The 19606-nt window shown below is 34.3% G+C and overlaps 1 protein-coding gene across 1 annotated transcript in view; it reads left to right on the top strand.

Moving 5' to 3' along the window:
- The first annotated feature begins 455 nt into the window (after window positions 1-455).
- Window positions 456-19606, top strand: part of GNAT3 (G protein subunit alpha transducin 3) — a 51842-nt gene continuing 32691 nt past the window's right edge. The window contains exon 1 of the mRNA XM_002918261.4: window positions 456-573. Within this exon, the coding sequence (XP_002918307.1) occupies window positions 456-573 (118 nt within the window). The remainder of the gene's footprint in view (window positions 574-19606) is intronic.

Below are 19606 nucleotides of genomic sequence, written 5' to 3'. Positions count from 1 at the left end.
TGAAGAATTTGAAGACTCAAATATCTGAGATACAAGCTTGTTGATTAGTAATAAGTTTAAATCGCAGTAATTAACAGTATGTTCCAATTGAACTGTTCTTGCAGATTATCTTTAGTGTATAGATTTGGACTACATTCTACATTATTATACACTATTCTTCAAGAAAGATGGGCAAGTTTCTGAAGATGTGCCATAAGTGGTCATTTAATTTGAAAGCATAATTAACTGCCTCTTTTGCTTCCAGCCATACAACCATGGGGTTGTGTGGTTTTACCCTTTGATCAGGTGACAGCTCAGAAAGCATCCCCTTAGTCAAAGCAGAATCTCAAGAGAGTGAGGGATGGGCTGTGAGGAAGCTCAGCAGAGCACTGCTTCTGCGCCAGACATCCAAGCCAGAGCTGTGCTCGACGTCTGAAAAAGTTTGGGCAAATAAACTAAGTATCTAACACCACAAGATGGGGAGCAGAATTAGTTCAGAGAGCAAGGAGTCAGCCAAAAGATCAAGAGAACTGGAGAGAAAGCTTCAGGAAGACGCCGAGCGAGATGCAAGAACTGTAAAGTTGCTGTTATTAGGTAATATTTTTTTTCCCCTTTTGCTTTCAAAACCCCCATTTTTTTTCAATTATGATATATTTCCTTTTCCCAAATTTTAATTTCAGGGATATTATCTTACGGGGGATTTATTATGAATATGTGCTTGGAAACTTAAGAATTTATGTGTCCTCTATAAATGTTTACTTTTCTTGTTTAGTATTTAACTTTTTTTTTTGCTTAAGCAGAGAGACAAATATTTATGAGATGATTCCTCTTTGACAATACTACAATTTACTATTATTAAAAGAAAACTCATATCCATTTATTATTTTATCCCACCCTAATCATTTTCTGAATATCAGTTATTTAATACCAAAAACAATCCTTTAATTACAAGTTATAAAGTGTTACATTATTTTGTTTGAACAGAAATATGTTGAGTTGTTTGATACCAAATTTAATATGTTATTTAATTACTTGTGCTGTGAAAACCAATTAGTCTCAAGTTATTTAAAGAGTAATGAATGATAAGTTACTTTATATTAGTAACATTGTTCCAGCTTTCTGAGTATTGCCTGTGATACTGTTTGTACACTTGTAAAATATTCCATTTAAGGTCTTTTAGGATATTTATATATTGATTCAGGTCAGGAATTATGCACCTTCCATCTTCTTATCCTTTCAAAACTCAGCACAATGTTTTACCACAACTCTAAATTCAGCAAATGTTTAAGGAATTGAAGGAAAATCTATATGCTGCACATTTTTCTAAACATTAAAAAAATCGAACATGTAGTGGTCACAGCAAGATAAATATTGTTTCTGAAATAAAAATCAAGACCTATATAAAGAGATCAAAACAAGAACTTCAATCGGTTGTGGGTTCCTCCTGCTTAGTTACACACAAAAGGACTTCACTTTATTTCAGAATTGTGTATTGTTCACATGAAATACCCTCAATTTTTTAAGAGCCCCCTTTCCTGTGTCTAGTTTGCTCCCCGTAGCAGGAGCGTCTCAGAAACCAACTGTGGGACTCCCAGCACCTACTCCTCAGATAGAAGAAAATGCTCTCTCCCTTTTCTACCCAAGTTCTGTGGCTCCCACCCGCCCACAGCACTAGCAAGTAACCAGCTAGGGGTGCGTAACTCAGAAAGACATTGGGGCCAGCTCTTATGAAAGCACTGAATATATTTTCCCTCATACTTCAGAGCATTCTGTGAGGCTTTGATCAAGAGTAAAAGCAATGTGGACATAGAAAAAGCAAATAAAAGATGAGAGGAAAGCCAAGCACTCCTACAAATGCACTCAGTGTCCCTCTTGTACTAAGAAACAGTCGTATAAGAGTAATGGTAAAATATATTTTAAAATCCCTATGTTTGAATAACATTTCAAAAGACTAGACCTATTCTCAATACACCAGTTACTTTTAGATTAAAGTGGTTGGGTTATATCAAGAAGAGAGGGTAACTTAAAGTACCAGAAATATAAAAAGAATCATCAGTAGCACTATTTTATCTTTTACTTTTCCTAGACAGTCACGGTTCCACAAATTCAGTTCCAAAGTTACCATACAATATGCTTGGATTTATCTGGTTCTGACATTACATGCACTGAACTTATTTACAAAAGTGAATCAAATTCTCAAGTCTTCCTCTTCCAGTGTATTCCAAATATTTGTCTAAGCTTTCCCATCTGGACTCTGAGTTCTACGTAAGATTGTTCAATTTTCAAGTTCAAAACAACAAAGTCTTGTAAAAACTCTGTTTCAATCCTCATTTTTTACTTGAACTCATTCTCCAAACGGTAATTTTTTATATGCAATGTGGCCTCATGAAGACATCAAGCGGTCAGTGGAGCTAACCTAAACTTTCCCATTCTCCTACCCTCAAATCCCCTCACGAATGAAATCTATTTAACCTCTCCCATCATTGAAACAATGATTCCTATTCACGAGAGCAGTCTAAACAACAGTTTTTATGTTTATCAATGCGTGTATGTCACGTGGGACTGACCAGTTAGGCCTTGGCTAGTGATCAGATCTTCATTCTAACTCAATTTTTGAAAAGTTCCAAATGGAAAAATATTATTGAGAGAACTCATGCTTTATGCGGATCCTCTTGTCTAATAAATTCTAGGTGCTTAAACTCATAACATAACTTACCAAATTTAACATGTGCTGTAAAGTAGATATCCCATTTGGTATTCTTATGGGACACAAGACTTCGCTGAAGTTAAACAACTAGCTAACTGCTGTTTTACAAATAAGGGTCACCTTGCAGACAGGTTCCCTCTTTATTATGCCTTTCAGACATGTAGTAACATTACAGAAGAGAGACCACATCTTTTTCGTCAGCAAAAAGCAGGCTTCTGGGAAACACTGGCGATGACTCAGACATTCCTGGCACATTTGAAAATTGCTATCAGAACAATGTCATGTGCTTAAAAAAAAAAAAAAAAACCCTGTAAAGATGCCCCAGAACGAGTACATTTTAATAAGAACAAATTCTAAGGAATAACATGTTCTATTTGGAGAATTTCTAAGTTAGTTATTTTTTAAAGACTTAATTTATAAATGTTTGATTAAACTTTCTCTTCAGAAGAAATGCCTGTCATTTAATTGCAGAATCAGTGTGGATCGTTTCCATTCTTTCTATGTCTCTGCTTCTTTATACTTTAATTTCTTTTATACTTTTGTAGATTCAGCACTTAATGGCAAGTGTAAGGAAAAATTAGCTTGTTTTCTCTCCCTATTTGAAATACTGTCACATTCATTCTACAATTTTCAGTTATGATATTATAATTAGCTTTTAGCCAGTGATTTCCAGCACTATCCAGGACTGCCCTTCATTAATTTTCTTTTAGATCTAAACCCCCTATTCTTTATTTTTCTGTGTGCTATACTATAAATGTCACATCATTTTTTAATGGTGCCATTTGAGCTTTCTTGTTTTCAAATATTACTGCAATTATCTGACTCTTAGAAATGTGAACTTGAACATCCAAAGATACAAAATATCTACTTTAAATATGCTTTTATTTTCTTAGGTAATCAACATTTTCAAATTTTTCAAATGGTCCCACTTATTCAACAAATGGATATTTCGGAAAGTGTATCATTTTTCCAGTATGACAGTGAGAGAATTATAATAATTCTGACACTGTCTAAAAGCTTATTACAGGGACGCCTGGGTAGCGCAGTCGTTAGGCATCTGCCTTCGGCTCAGGGCGTGATCCCGGTGTTCCAGGATCGAGTCCCACATCGGGCTCCTCTGCTGGGAGCCTGCTTCTTCCTCTCCCACTCTCCCTGCTTGTGTTAGCTCTCTCACTGGCTGTCTATCTCTATCAAATAAATAAATAAATAATCTTTAAAAAAATCAAAAAAATAAAAGCTTATTACAAAATAATTGTTAAAATCTGCACAGAATTGACTAAATAGATTTATCAACCTGACAGAGTGGAGAGAATATAATTCAAAACAAGTAGAGTACAATGTGTTTTTAAGTCATCTGAGATTTTTTTAAAAATTGATTTAATGCTTTCATTATGTTATGCTTTTTTCACATCTCTGAGTTACCTCGGGCTAGCCACATAACCTCAGAGAAATGGTACGTGTCAAAGTATTTTATAAACTGTAAAAATCCAGACAAATGTGACTTCTTTTTGCAAAAACTGAAATAAATTGAATGTCATTAAATGTATAAATTTTTCTTCCCTTTGTTTTCCTGTTATGCATACCTAAGAGAAAAGAGGACAGAAACTCAGGTCAAATTGAAGTTCTTATTTTTATTCTTTTTTTTTTCTTAAGTAGGTCTTTACTTTTATTTTTTAAAAGTATCTCTAAATATGAGTGGGAAAGTATGCGGGAGACTGGAGGTGTTCCTGAGTCATTGGCTAGATTATAATTTCATCAAGTGTAAGAAATTCTATTCTGAATTTCCATTACACCAAGAGTTAATGCCTGACCATGGATGTGATCAAACAAAGAGATCCCCTGGAATAATTATTTTAGGATTAACCAATGAATTTCTTTCTGATCACTAGTGATAAGTGAACAACATGTAGGACATATTCCTAAATAATGCTTTCAATTTTTTGTTTTATGTATTCAAATTAAAGCCATCCCTCCCTTGCTCTAATAGCGTACTTTTAAAATATTATAAAATAATTTTATGTTACTAAAGATATCCAATCTTGTGAATACACAAATGTATTTAATGCAAAAGTTTAAAATTGCTTTTCAGTAAAGAGAAAACAGGTGGAAAAAGTCTACTTGGTGAGTTTCAAATTTTCTCCAAAATGCAAGGAACTATTTGCACCATAACAATTTGAAAGTTCCAAAAGCAAAGCTAAATATTTATAATGTTGTATTTATTTACCAAGAATGGCAGATGGCAGTATCAAATAGCTCTGTAATGTCCCCTTTTCCAACAGGCAAAAAGCACTTAGACAAATGTTTTGCATATATTTGGTTGGTTGTTTTAAGTTAATCTATCTTAAATAAGCAGCACACCTCATACACAGACTCAAGTCTCTCACAGAAAAGATGCAAACTGTCTATTAAGACATTCCATATTTAGCAAAATGACGGTATTTGCTAATGAGATTAAATACTCTGGAAAAGACTCTTGTTAACTCTAATTTAACAGAATCTCTCTAGTAGTATCACAGAACTTTTTTGTATTCACATTTTTTCATGGAAACTCAGAACTATTGATTCAAGAGCAAGCGATACTGTCTACCTTTATATAAACACCATGAGCAGCCAACGAAGTTATTTACCCCTCCAAACCCTCCAAACCATTAGAGAGGTAGGAGGGTAGTGAACATTTGAGAGCATAATGATCTGACAGATTTCACATAAAATATACCTCCAGTTAAGATTTTAGACTCAAACTCAGAATCCATCTGCTTATCTAAGTTTTCTCCAAGTACTGATGTGTAAATACGCCAGTGTAGACTTGAACCTACGGAAGGATTGATTCAAGTGAAACTGAGGAGACCCATCAAGATGTGGAAAAACGCCTATCCTGATGCTTTAAAGCAGGTGTCACAGCCCTCACTCCCGCCTCAGTATTTTATATCCAAATAAAATGAATGTGCGACTTAGAATTGTTCCTTTTTTAAGGTACCTGAAAGTTTCAGTCTCCAACCAGCATTTTATACTCTCTCGTTCTTTTCGAAACTTTCTGAGTTAATTCTTCGATTTCATATACCTTCCTGACCCCTCCAATTGCAATCAGCTATTTTCACTGTATTCCTCTGACAATTCTGAAATACCATGTCCCTTTAATCTGCTGCCTTGAGATTCATAACCTCAACCCAAGCTAACTCCTCAAAATTCTCCACTCACCATTGTTCTAATACACTAGAGCCAAGCAAAATCCACCAAAATGATGCTATTCAACATCTTTTCAGCCCTTAGGAATGATCTAACCCTGACCCCCAGGCATACTCCAATTTCCTTCATTTCCAGGTGTTATAGAATGAAATGGTATCATTTTCTGTTTCCTGGCTGACAAATTTCTGCTTTTAACTTTAACTGGGCCAATAATTATTTTACTCGGTCCTAGTTTTCTACTAAATCATCCAAAGGGCAGCTGTTTCTGTATTCCCAATATCACTTTCATCTAGAACTCCTCCCTTCTGCCTCGCCCAAGATGAACACCATGTACCAGATAGTGATCAATCATCATCTCCAAATCTCACTGAAATATTCCATTTTCAGTTTAAAGCTAATTTCCGCTGCTGTGTTATAAATTTTATCCTCTTCCATATCTTAAGCATTTTGCTTAATGAATTATTTTTTTCCTTTTTTTTTAAACCAATAGAAGTTTATTAAATGAATTTTCAGAATTCTTCTCTACTGGCTCCTTCCTCTTGGCACATAGAGATATTCCTCTCTATTAGCCTAAAAACCATTCTTTGACTTCATAATCTCCTTGAATTTACCTTACATAGGTATCTTTTTTTAAACATGTTTTGTATTCAAATACTTCTCACTGTGTTTGCTCACCACTTGTTTTCTTATCCTCCACATTCTCTTAGGTTAATTGCAATCTACCTGTGTATCTTCCTCTCTACTAAAACATTCTCTCTCATAGAGCCCTGATAAGCCCCAATTCACAGACCTCAGTAACTTTGCCTCTCTCGTCCTTCTTCATCCTGTAACACTGCAATAGCCTCTAGTGTTTTATACCCCCTCACTGCTCCCTTTATTGAAACTTGCTGCTTCTCCCTGTTCTTAAGTGGCTTCACCAATCAAGATTTGTCCTTGGATCCTGTGTTTTGCAATCTGTCCTGTCTCTTGGGGACCTCACACCAGAACTTAATCTCTTCTTGAAGAATGACACTAATATCCTTCCTTTTGCCCACGTCTTGATCCATATTTGTAAAATTCCTGTTATTTATTAGTGAATTGATTGCACCTTAGGAGACCTCAAAATTATTTTTCAGGTTTATCTTGCTGCCTATTTATCCTTAAGCTTTGTATTTTATGAGGGTCCCCATTATATTAACTCTGTATTTCAATCTTCTTTAACTCCTTTGTGATCATTCTCTGCCCACTGCCCAAGGGCAACCTTGTGGCAAAGTTGAGTTTTATCTCTATCTCTGATAAAATGGATCTCATTTCTCCACTGCTTGCTATTGTTTTCAATCTACGAAAACATCCCTATGAAATAAATATTATTTTCATTATACAGATAAGAATCTTAAATAAGAAATTAAGAAGATAATTCAGTTTCTAAGATTACAAATTTGTTTACAAGAAAACAAAGCCTTTTGTTTTTATCCTGTCAGTTCTAAATTTTTATCTGCATTCTAAGGTGTATGGAAACAAACATGTCAGGCTTTGTTCTTCATTGAATTCCCATGGCTTAGCACGGAATGCATGCATGTATGATGTATGTATGGAAGAATGACAGAATCGGAACCTGAAATATTTCTGTAAGCTGTTCATAGTGTCTACAATATACACATACATTTGGTATGTGGAAACAGAGCTCGAAAAAAGCTGTATGTCTTCCCATAAAGAGCTTAATTCAGTTGGAAGAAGTTGATAGGTTTTCAGAATGTGAGAATGATAATATTTGGATTTTTTTTGGGGGGGGGTGTCAAAAATCATCCTGGCTATACTATGAGACAAAGATTTTATAAGAATGGTTGAGGTAGGTGGGCCAACCAGGAAACTGTCACTACTATGCAAATACTTGATAAGATTGTAAAGCAAGGTAGAAATTACAAGGTTGGAAGTAAGATTTGAGGGACATCCAGAGACAAGGTCAACAGAACTTGGTAGCTGACTGATATGGGTTTTAAGTGAGAGGAATGATTAAAGGTGGAATTGAATACGGTGATTATTTTATTCATCGGTATGCGAAAGGCAAGACAAAGTTTAGGTTGGGGAAAATATGAAAGGAGAAATGATTTAGGACATTCAAATGGGTGATATTTATAGCACAACCAAGTGGAGATATCTATTAAATAGATGAGTATATGGGTCTGGAAATTAAGAGGGACAACTCCAGTAAGCACTAGAGATTTGATATACTCAATCCTCTGTTTTTCTTTGTCCAATTATCCAATGTCTATAAAATAACCATGTAATTAACCAAGGCCTTTTTTTTGAAAATTATTTAAAAAAAAGATGCATAGATGCCTGTTCCACAATTGATGAACACTTAGACAAATCTATCTATCATCTATGTTTCTAATGAAAATGGGCTTCTTTGGGGGAAAACCACATAATTCTGTATTCTAGTTTCTTCCTTTTTCAGCCTGAAATGTATAGTAATAAGATAAGATGACATATTTTTAAAATACTTCTTAAAATCCAAAATGGCTCATATAATCTTTTAAATATATTTTTAAAAGAAGTATAAAATCTGGAAGACTGTTTAAATAAAATCTCATTAGAAAAGATAGTACGTAGCCCCAATATTTCTGACAAATATGCTTGGTTTGCCTGATAAGGTATTTTACGGATTTGTGATGCCTATCACAGAAATAGGTACTCAGAGATACTAATAGTATAGAAATATATTTGACACCATAAGCGTACTGATGTGATATACAAAAAAAAACACAGTATTATTTATATCATGTTTATGCTAAAATATTTATGTCGAATCTAACCAGATAAATATGGAATACTGGACATTATATAAAAAGTTACCTTAGACTTTACAAAAATGCTAATGTAATGAAAACGAAATAAAAACAATATGAAAATGGAAATACTCTAAGTTAAACAAATTTAAAGAGAATAATAACCAGAGGGAATATATAAACCTTGACTAGATATTGGATCCAAGAAATATAAAAGGTATGAAAAACATTTTTTTGGAACAATTAGATAAACTCGAATATAGAATATATATTAGATCACATTTTGGAGTCATATAAATTTTCTCAAGCATGAAACTAGTATTGCGATTTTTATAGAAAAAAAGACCTTATTCTTATGCATTTTGAAGTATTTATGGGTAAAGTGTTGTTTTCAAAGGTTCAGCAAAACAAAGCATATTTTATATATATATATGTAAATACATATATTACTACATATGAAAGGAAGGAAACGTGACAAAATATTAATAATTGGTAAAGGGTATAAAATATAGGTTTTTAGGGGAGTGGAGGGAAGATGGTAGAGTAGTAGGAGGACGCTCAGCTTGCCTCGTTCCTTGGACACACAGAGATAATGGCTACATACATGCAACTAACGCTGACAATGAATGACCTGAAGCCTGGCTGAACAGACCTTTCACAGTTAATTGCTGAGAGGAGTCCACATTGAAAAGAGCAGGAGGGGGTGGAGACGCAGTTGTGAACCAAACCCCCAGTGAGACTAACCACAAACAGGAGGTTTGCACCACAAGTGCAGCAAAGCCAGCAGATTAAATTCCACCCCAGGCAGCCCCAGGAACTGGGGACGCACACTGGGAGGACAAGTTTCCATAAGGTCTGGCTTTGAAAACCGGTGGGGCTTAAATTTGAGAGGTTTTACAATCTGTGGGTTTTAATTCCGACTACTTTAAAAATCAGTTGGCTTAACTGAAAAGATATACAGTATAACTTTATATACATAAAACATCAATGGGGGAGGGAAAATTTTGTGTTTTTAGAATGCGTTTGAACTTAATGACTATTAGCTTAATACAGGCTGCTCTACATGTGAGATCTTATATATGAACCTAAAGGTAATCATAAATCAAAAACCTGTAACAGAAACACAAAAAATAAAGAAAAAGGAATTCAAACATAACATTTAAAGAAAGCCATCAAATCACAAGGGAAGAGGGCAAGAGAAGAAAGGAACAGAGAACTACAAAAACAACCAGAAAACAATTAACAAAATGGCAATAAGTGCATACCTACCAATAATTACTTAAATTGTAAATGGACTAAATGCTCCAGTCAAAAGATATGGGTGACCAAATGGATTAAAAAAACAAACAAAAGTCTGGGACCTGATGCCTTCAAAAGTAAATTCTACCAAACGCTGACTGAATACCTATTCTTCTCAAGCTAGTCCAAAAAATAGAAGAGGAGGGAAAACTTCCAAATGCCTTCTATGAGACCAGCATACTGTAATACCAAAACCAGACAAAGACACCACAAAAAAAAAAAAGAAAGAAACAAAGAAAGAAAAAAAAAAAAGAACTACAGGCCATTATCTCTGATGAACCATACCTATAAAAATCCTCAAAAAATACTAAATTGAATTCAATGATACATTAAAAGAATCATTCAACACAATCAAGTGGAATTTATTCCAGGGAGGCAAAGGTGGTTCAATATTCACAAAATCATTGTGATATATAACATTAATAAGGGAAAGGATAAAAAATGTATGATCACCTGAAAAAGCTTTTGACAAAATGTAATATCCATTCACTATAAGAACTTTTAACAAAGTGGGTCTACACGAAACATACTCAATGGTGAATAACAAAAAACTTTTCCTCTAAGATCAAGAACAAGATGAAGATATCCACTTTACAACTTTTATTCAACACAGTACTGGAAGTTCTGGGCACAGCAATCAGACAAGAAAAAGAAATTAAATTGATAAGGAAGAAGTAAAACTCACTATTTGCAGATGACATGTTACGATATGTAGAAACATCCAAAGATTCCACCAAAAATATTACTAGAATTGGTAAATGAATTCAGTAAATTTGCAGGATAAAAAATAAATATGCATAATCAGTTTCATTTCTATACACTAACAATCAAGTAGCAGAGAGATTTAAAAAAAAGAAGCCCCATTTATAACTGCCCCCAAAAGAATAAAATACCTAGGAATAAGTTTCACCAAGGCAGTAAAAGACCTGTACTCTGAAAACTATATGATATTGAGGAAAGAAACTGAAGACAGCACAAACCTATGGAAAGCCATACCATGCTCATGCATTGAAAGAATTAATGCCATTAAAATGACTATACTACCCAAAGCAATCTATAGATTCAATACAATTTCTAGCAGAATACCAGTAGTATTTTTCAGAGAACTAGAATAAATTATCCTAAAAGTTATATGAAATCACAGACCCTGAATAATGAAAGCTATTTTGAGAAAGAACAAAGCTGCAGGTATCACAATCACAGATTTCATCATATACTATTGAGCTTTAGTATTCAAAATAGTATGGTACTGGCACAAAATAGACAAATAGATCAATGGAACAGGATAGAGAGCCAAGAAATAAATGCACACCTACATGATCAATTAATCTATGACTAAGGAGGTAAGAATATACAATGGGGAAAAGACAGCTTTTTCAATAAATGGTGCTGGGGAAAGTAGAGAGTTACATACGAAAGAATGAAACTAGACCACTTTCTTATTACACCATATACAAAAATAAACTCAAAATGGATTAAAGACTAAATGGGAGACCTGAAACCATAAAATTCCTGGAAAAAACATAGGCAATAATCTCTTGGATATTGCTCTTGGCAATTTATTTATGGAAATGTCTCCTCAGGTAAGGAAAACAAAAGCAAAAATAAGCAACGGGGACTACAACAAAATAAAAAACATACACACACACACACACACACACACATTTGCACAGCAAAGGAAACCATCAACAAAAAAAGGCAACCTAGTGAATGAGAGAAGATATTTGCAGATGTTATTTCTGATAAGGGGTTAATATCCAAAATATATAAAGACCTTATAAAACTTAATACCGATTCATCATCATCATCCAATTAAAAAATGGACAGAGAACCTGAATAGACGTTTTTCCCAAGACCTACAGATGGCCAACAGACACATTAAAAGATGCTCAACATCACTAATCATCATTAGTGATGCAAATCAAGACCATGGGATGTAGGGAAAGGCAAACCAAAACCATGGTGACCTATCACCACGCACCAGTCAGAAATGCTAGTATCAAAAAAGACAAGAAATAACCAGTGTTGGCAAGGATGTGAAGAAGGGAACCCTACGCACTATTGGTGAGAATGGAAATTGGTGCAGCCACTATGGAAGACAGCTTGGAGTTTCCTCAAAAAATTAAAAATAGAAATGTTGTATGATCCAGTAATTTCACTGCTGGATATTTACCCAAAGAAAATGAAAACACTAATTGGAAAAGACATATGCACCCGTCTATTTATTGCAACATTATTTACAATAGGCAATAGATAAAAGCCACCCAAGTTGTCTATCAATTGATAAATGCACCAAGAAGATGCGATAAATACAATGGACTCTTACTTGACCATAAAAAAGAGTGAAATCTTGCCGCCTGCAAAATGAATGGGCCTAGAGGTATCATGCTAAGTGAAACAAGTCAGAGAAAGATGCATACCATATGATTTCACTATGTGGAATCTAAAAAACAAAACAAATGAACAAAAACCAAACAGACTCTTAAATACAGAGAAACGGTTGTTGCCAGAGAAGCAGTGGGTTGGGAGGATCGGCAAAACTATGAAGAGGATTACAAACTTCCAGTTACAAAATAAATAAGTCACAGAGATGAAAAGTACAGCATAGGGAATATAGGGAATATAGTCAATACTACTGTAATAACATTGTATGGTGACAGATGGTGATTACACCTATTTTGGTGAGCATTTATTATATACTCAATATATACCATTGAATAATGTACAGAATTGTTGAATCAATAGGTTGTACACCTCAAGCTAATATAACATTGTATGTTAATTATACTTCAATTTATAAAATAAAATAGGTTTCCAATGTACTCTTTTCTCAAACAACTGCAATTCCCAGATTATTAGAATTAAATATCTGGGAAAAATAAGTGTACACTGAGATACTGTTTATTATCTGGCAAAAGAAATATACAAATTTATCTACAAATTCAGTCTGACTTTACAAGTAAATCCTACCAAATACCTCATGAACAAATCATTTAAAAATTACATAAAGAAAGAAATACTTCTTAATGTGTTATTTGATAACCTTGAAAACAAAATTTAACAGACAGTGACAGGTCAATTTCCCTCCTCAGAAACATAAAAACAAAGACCAAAGCCAGTATTAGCAAGCTGATTCTAACAATGGATAAAATGTAAAAAAAAAAAAAAAAATGGGGATGGAGGGAGTTATCCCAAGAATACATGGTTAAAATAGTATTAGAACAATATCATTCACTACATTATCGCATTAAAGGAGAAAAATTACAGTTTTGTTAGAACCTGAACCCAAAACAAACAATAAATTTCTTTCATCTATTCCTGATAAAAACTCTTATCAAACAAGCTCTAAAGGCAAATCCATTAACATCCCTTCAGTGGATGTCATCCTTAACCACTGTTAGCCCTGTTTACTACACCGCTAGCACTGTTGACTACGAATAGTGAACAAGGGCAGTGACGCAGTTTCCTGCCCCTCACCCTTTCCTATTCAATGCTCTTATCAGGGATTTGGGTGAAGGTGGATAGGCAGCATTTCACACTCAAATAAGATTCAGAGTTTGGCAACATATACTGACAGTCAAAATTCTAACTAACTTCAACTACCAAAAATGACTGGTCCAAATAAAAATGGAATTTAACAGAGATCTTCACCTGAGGTTTAAAAAATATGATACATGCATAGTATGTATGTGGAAGAATCTGTTTGCTAAGAGGCAGTGTGGAATAAAAGCATAAAAATTTTAAATACTCCAAACTCAATATAGGTAAAGAAAATGATAAAGCTACAGAAAAAAGAAAAGAAAAGAAAAGAAAAGAAAAGAAAAGAAAAGAAAAAGAAAAGAAAAGAAAGAAGGAAGGAAGGAAGAAGGAAGGAAGGAAGGAAGGAGAAGGAAGGAAGGAAGGAAGGAAGAAAGAAAGAAAGAAAGAAAGAAAGAAAGAAAGAAAGAAAGAAAAAGAAAGGAAAGAAAGGAAAGAAGAAGAAGAAAGAAAGAAAGAAAGAGAGAGAGAAAGAAAAGAAAGAAAGAAAGAAAAGAAAAAGAAAGAAAAAGAAAAAGAAAAAAGAAAGAAAGAAAGAAAGAAAGAAAGAAAGAAAGAAAGAAAGAAAGAAATGAATGAATGAATCATGGTCCGAATTAAGTGTTCTATTTAAAAACAAGTACCAAGAGCAAGGGCAGCCTAGGTTACATTCCTATCCTACTGCATCAGAATATCAGTGCTGTTGATAACCTCCTGATATCTACGGCCCAATTTTCAGTACCAGTATTGCAGACACTGGCTTTCACACGGAGCCCAGTTCCGAGTGGAAAGGGGTCTAAATACCATGTTCCACATGAAAGGATTAAAGGAACAGAACATATTCAACTTGAAGTCTCTTCGAAAAGAGACAGAGCATGCTTCAATTAGGAGAAAATGTTGAGGACTCGCCGTAAGTTAAAGTACGTCCTGGGTATTTCCTATCTCTAATTTAACCTGCCCGGGCCCTAAGAGGTAGATATTAATAGCCCCATTTTATAAAAGAGAAAACTGACTCTCTGATTAAATTTGATCGTGATACCCAAAGTCAGAAATAACTGCGAGCTCACATATGTTCAATTCCAAAATGCTTATCACATTTCCTACCCAGATTTGAAGGGTTATCATGTGGGAAGAGACCGGTAATTTTGTTGTTGTTGCTCCGTAAGAAAGAGGAAGAGTCACTGCAATAAAATTAAGTTGGTTCAAAAGAGCTACCCTAAGAACCTTCCATGCCTGCAGTCTAGAAATGGATGACAAGCATACCAGTATCTATGAAAAGTACACTGCTTTCATATTGATTTAAAATAAAGGAATTTAAAATAATTTGTGTTGAAATCATATTGATATTGACATTGCCAGTACTTATTTTTTTTTTAAAGCAACATTACAGCATTAATATGGAGTCAGAAGACAGTTTCTCTGTTTTAAGGTAGATGGGGGACTTTGGGTGAGTATCACAATTTCTACTACACCCATTTTTCTCATGCATAAAGAGATATGCATAGTTGGTTGACTTCTGAGGTTTTATGCTACTGCACAATTGTGTGATTTTTAAAACCACCTACAAGAGATCTTATGCAGGGTAACAAGCTGAAATCCTTATTCTCATTTTGCCTCTTTTAGCAAATGAACAATCAAGCCTGGAGTGTGTTCAGCTGAAGTTCAGTTACAAGTATAGATACCACGTAGCTTTAAAATTGTTTTTAATATGCAAATAAAAATGTGGAATAAAATCTCTAATTCTTCGGAATAATTTATGAGTATTAAAATATGAGGCATAAACCTAAATATTTAATTCTTTGAAACATTATCCACTTCCAAGAAATAAAATTCCCTTAGTACCCCTTGACCCAGAAAATAATTTTAGTGATGACCAGCTTGGAAGGAAGAGATTATTTCAGGACGCCCTCAGCCTATGTGAACACGCTGTTTTGATGTCTATATTTGACTCTGTAACATGATCTCATCGTACAAGAATGGAATGGCTGTTGTGAACTATGACCCAGAATCATTGTGAGAATGGGACTTGATAATTTATTTCGGAAATAACTTTATAATAGAGTTTCAGATAATAAGTAAGATTTTAGAGAGTGACTTTTCTTTAGCAATTTTCCTGTTAATGCTGTAGCTGACTATACTGGACCTTCATATAGAAGACTGGAGTCACTACATAGAGCAAGAAATGTTCCAGATACTTTTTGTAAAGTCTTCCAAAGAAAATACTCTTATTTCATATGTAGTTTCATTAAAAGAAAAAAAAAACCTACATACTATTTTTTAAACATGACTGGTTATTCTGCTTACCCAAGGAAGGTCATGAAGGATCAACGAAACTAGAAAGAATCATTTTGTAATAAGATACCCTCTAGACTCAAAATAATTTTGGAAACGTGCCAGATCTTAGTGTTGTATGATTACCAATATAAGTAATAATCAGAGAGGAGTTCCTTTTCTCAGTCTGATTTTCTCCAAAGTTCTTTCTCCCCAATATTTCCATTCTGATTAAACAAAATATAACACAAAATACACTTGAATAAAAAAGCAAGGGAGTTCCTACTGGACCCACTGGCTTTCCTCCCACATCCCTATGACTCTGTAATTTTCAATATAGCAAATTCAATATAAATAAATATAAGTATAAATATGGAGAAGTGAGATATTCTTCAAATCTGTCACCTCTAGAGGATGATGCTATAATTTCTAGTGTCCACTGCATCTACTGTTAGAGAATTTAAAACAAAACTACCAGGAACAGTTTTATAATCTTGCCAGAAAACTTTTTTATTTTTCCAAAGTGATGCACAGCCTGGAGCGAAATAGCAAATTTTCTGAATCCAGCAAACCAAGATATTGTACAAAGCTCTTTGATTTGCTCTTACCACTGCTGCAAACAAGCAATTCTCAGCCTTGCAAAATAATATAGCCAGTTGTCTTCCGAAGATAGGTGAGGTGATATTTTAATGTGATTTTTATTTGATCCCCAAAAGTTTTACTCTTGGACATAGCAGTATCTATTAAATGAGATGGTTTTGCCTCATCGGTCAGTTCATGTTTGATTACATTTTTAAGAGTCTACAAAGAAAGGTTAGCAAAGTGTTGTGGTCGATTTTGCATTTGTCAAATTTTACGCTGTGTGGTGTAGACCACACTAGTATAAAGCTGTAAGGAGAATTACGCTGGAGGCTTACCCAAGAGGAAGAATCCATTTAATCCCACCAGGCAATAAAATTTCATTTCTCACAGCTTTACCACTCTGATTATCCTTGCTATATATATGGGTGGGCAGCTGTTTCAGATAACTGCAGAACTAGATACAGTTAGATAGGCTGAGACAATACAAATTTGCTGTGAAGTAGAATTAAATTTGGGGGTCATATCTGTTTATCACAGCTTAAGAAAATAGTGCCTATCAGGCAAAAATGTTGCAATGTGAAAAATATAATATACAAGACAGGGGGCAAAATTTTATTTTTGAAGCATGAATTTAAAGAAATCATATATTTCATTGAAATTCTACAATTAGGCACTCTTCTAGGTGCATTTAGATCTATCCGGGAACAAAACAAAGACCCCCGCCCTGTGCAGTGGACCTCACAGCACTGGAAGACAAACAAGAAAAATTAAAAACAGCATGTGCGTGATTTGTAAGTTTGTAGAATAAGATAAGCGCTAGGAAAAAGTGGACCAGGGAAAATAGAATAAAATGGGTGCCAGTGGAGTTAAAAATTGAAACAGGGTAGTCAGGGTCCTTCAATTCAACATATATTTTGATACACATTTAAATAAAATTCTGAGATTCGGGGTTAGCAAAAGTCATATTACTTTTGCTTAGGTAAAAACAGAGGTAAAACAAGGCAGTTGACTGCCATGCTGGTAAGGGATATGTATTTATTAGTTTTCCCAAATTTGGATTTTTCCTGGGAAATTTTAAACTGCCTTAGCTGTGCTATTTTGAAATCGGTCCAAAATTAACAGGCACACTGAGACTTCGAAGATGTCCTGTGACCCAGTTTTTGGAGCTGCCAGTGATATCACGGCCCTTGCTTCTCTTCAAGATACAGAAATCAGGATAACAAAGCTAAAAAATCTACTCATTGGTATTTAATTTAGGTCTCTGGTCAATACTTTATTTTAATGTCCTATTTGCATGCATAAGGGTTAGTTGTAACCTGAGGATACATTCTAAAAACTATGATTTCATATCAATTACAAAATACTGAATGTCCCCCCAATACTTTCAATATTTATTGCTGATTATCTAAAAATTTTATGAACAAACTTGTACTATCAGGCTTTGCCAACTCTTGGTGACTCTCTGCTTTTCTCCCATCTGTAAAATCAGAACATTCAAAGTTCAAGTGGTTGCCTGAATTTTCTCCTTCCTTACCTCCTCCTTCACGTGTCTGGGACTCACAGATAAATACACTAAAAAGTATTTCTTTCTATCCCATTTTATACTCTATACAATATGCCCTACATATTGCAGTAATTTTAACCAAATTTTCCCATCCTTTTCACTCGAGTCATACCCATTTGTAGACTCTTCATTCGGCAGCCGTCCTCACATCAGTCATCATTTTAATCAACACCCTTCCATGAACGTTCCTGAGTCCCACTGCATTTATCCTGTTTAAAATGTAACTATAAATATGTAATATCCAACTTTATGTAACACACGTTAACGATACTATGGTACTATTAGACCTTAAAAATTGTTGGTGTTTTATGTTCTGTATTCTTCTGGATAATGACCTACAATGTTGTTGCTCTAAGCTGGTGACGGTGTGTTTTTTAAACAAGATTATTGAGATGAAATCTACATATAATAAACTACAAATACTGAAAGGGTACGACTTGATGAGTTTTGACAGACGTACACATCCATGAAGTCATTATTACCATGATTAAAGGTGCTGAACATTTTCATCACCCCTAAATTTTCCTCATGTGCCTTTACAATCCTTGCCTTTCTCCTCTCCCACGAGCAGGAAGCACTGGTCTGCATTTTGTCAGTATGCTTTGGTTTGTGCTTTCTAGAGTTTTATATAAATGAAACAAATATACTACAGAATATACGGGATAAATATACTTTTGTGTGTCTTCTCTCACTCAGCATAATTAAGTTTACTAATGTTGCATGAGTCAATAGTATGTTCCTCTTTACTGCTTGCGCATTTCATTATAAAGATATGCTACATTTGGTTTATTATCCTTGCTAATGGCCCTTTGGGTATTACTGCTCTGGAACTGTCAAAGCTTGTATGAACATTCATGTACAAATCCTTGTGAGGATGTACATTTTCATTTATTCGGAGTAAAGGCCTAAGAGTGTAATGACTGGATCGTAATAGGTTTATGTTTAACATCTTAGGAGCTGCCAGCTGTTTTTGGAAGTGGCTATACTATGTACTTTTCTACCAGCAATGGTAGAGCCTTCCAGTTGCTCCACATCCTTGTCAATTCTTGGTATTGTGACTCTTGAATTTTAGCCAATTTTACTGCATATGTAATGCCATTTCCCTATGGAGCCATTTGCACTTCCTGAATTACTAGTGATATTGAGCCTCTTTTCATAAGATTACCGGTCACATATATCTTTTTTTGAGAAGTATCAGTTCAATTATTTTTTGCCTAATTTTTATTGGATTTTTAGGTCTTCTCATTATGAACTCTAAACCATAGTTTTTGTAAATTTGGGTACCTGTCCTTTGCCTGACATACATGCTGTGACTGTTTCCTCCTAGTCAGTGGCTTGTCATTTCATTTTCTTGATAGTGTTTGGGGAGCAAATATTTTTAACAATGAACAAGTCCAATTTATCAATTTTCAACTTTTTGTTGTTTTGGGTTTTTTTATGTCTTATTTAAGAACATTTTGGCTACTTCAAGTTAGGAAAGATTATTCATCCATACATTGCTGTAGAACTTTCAGAGTCTCATTATACACAAAAACATATACGTGTTTATGGATCAATTCAAATTAATTTTGGCCTTGTTGTCATATAAAAGTCAGTGTTGTTTTTCCACATGAACACCCAGTTGCTTCATCATCATTCACCTAGTACATGTAGGGTATTCTTGACACTGTTCTCTTTACAAAACACTGCAGAATTTCTTTCATCCTTGGATTCTTAAATACATTGCTTTATGTT

The sequence above is a fragment of the Ailuropoda melanoleuca genome, chromosome 1, assembly GCF_002007445.2.
Source record: "Ailuropoda melanoleuca isolate Jingjing chromosome 1, ASM200744v2, whole genome shotgun sequence".
Classification (NCBI taxonomy): Eukaryota; Metazoa; Chordata; class Mammalia; order Carnivora; family Ursidae; genus Ailuropoda; species Ailuropoda melanoleuca.
This window is presented reverse-complemented; position numbering and strand designations above follow the sequence as displayed.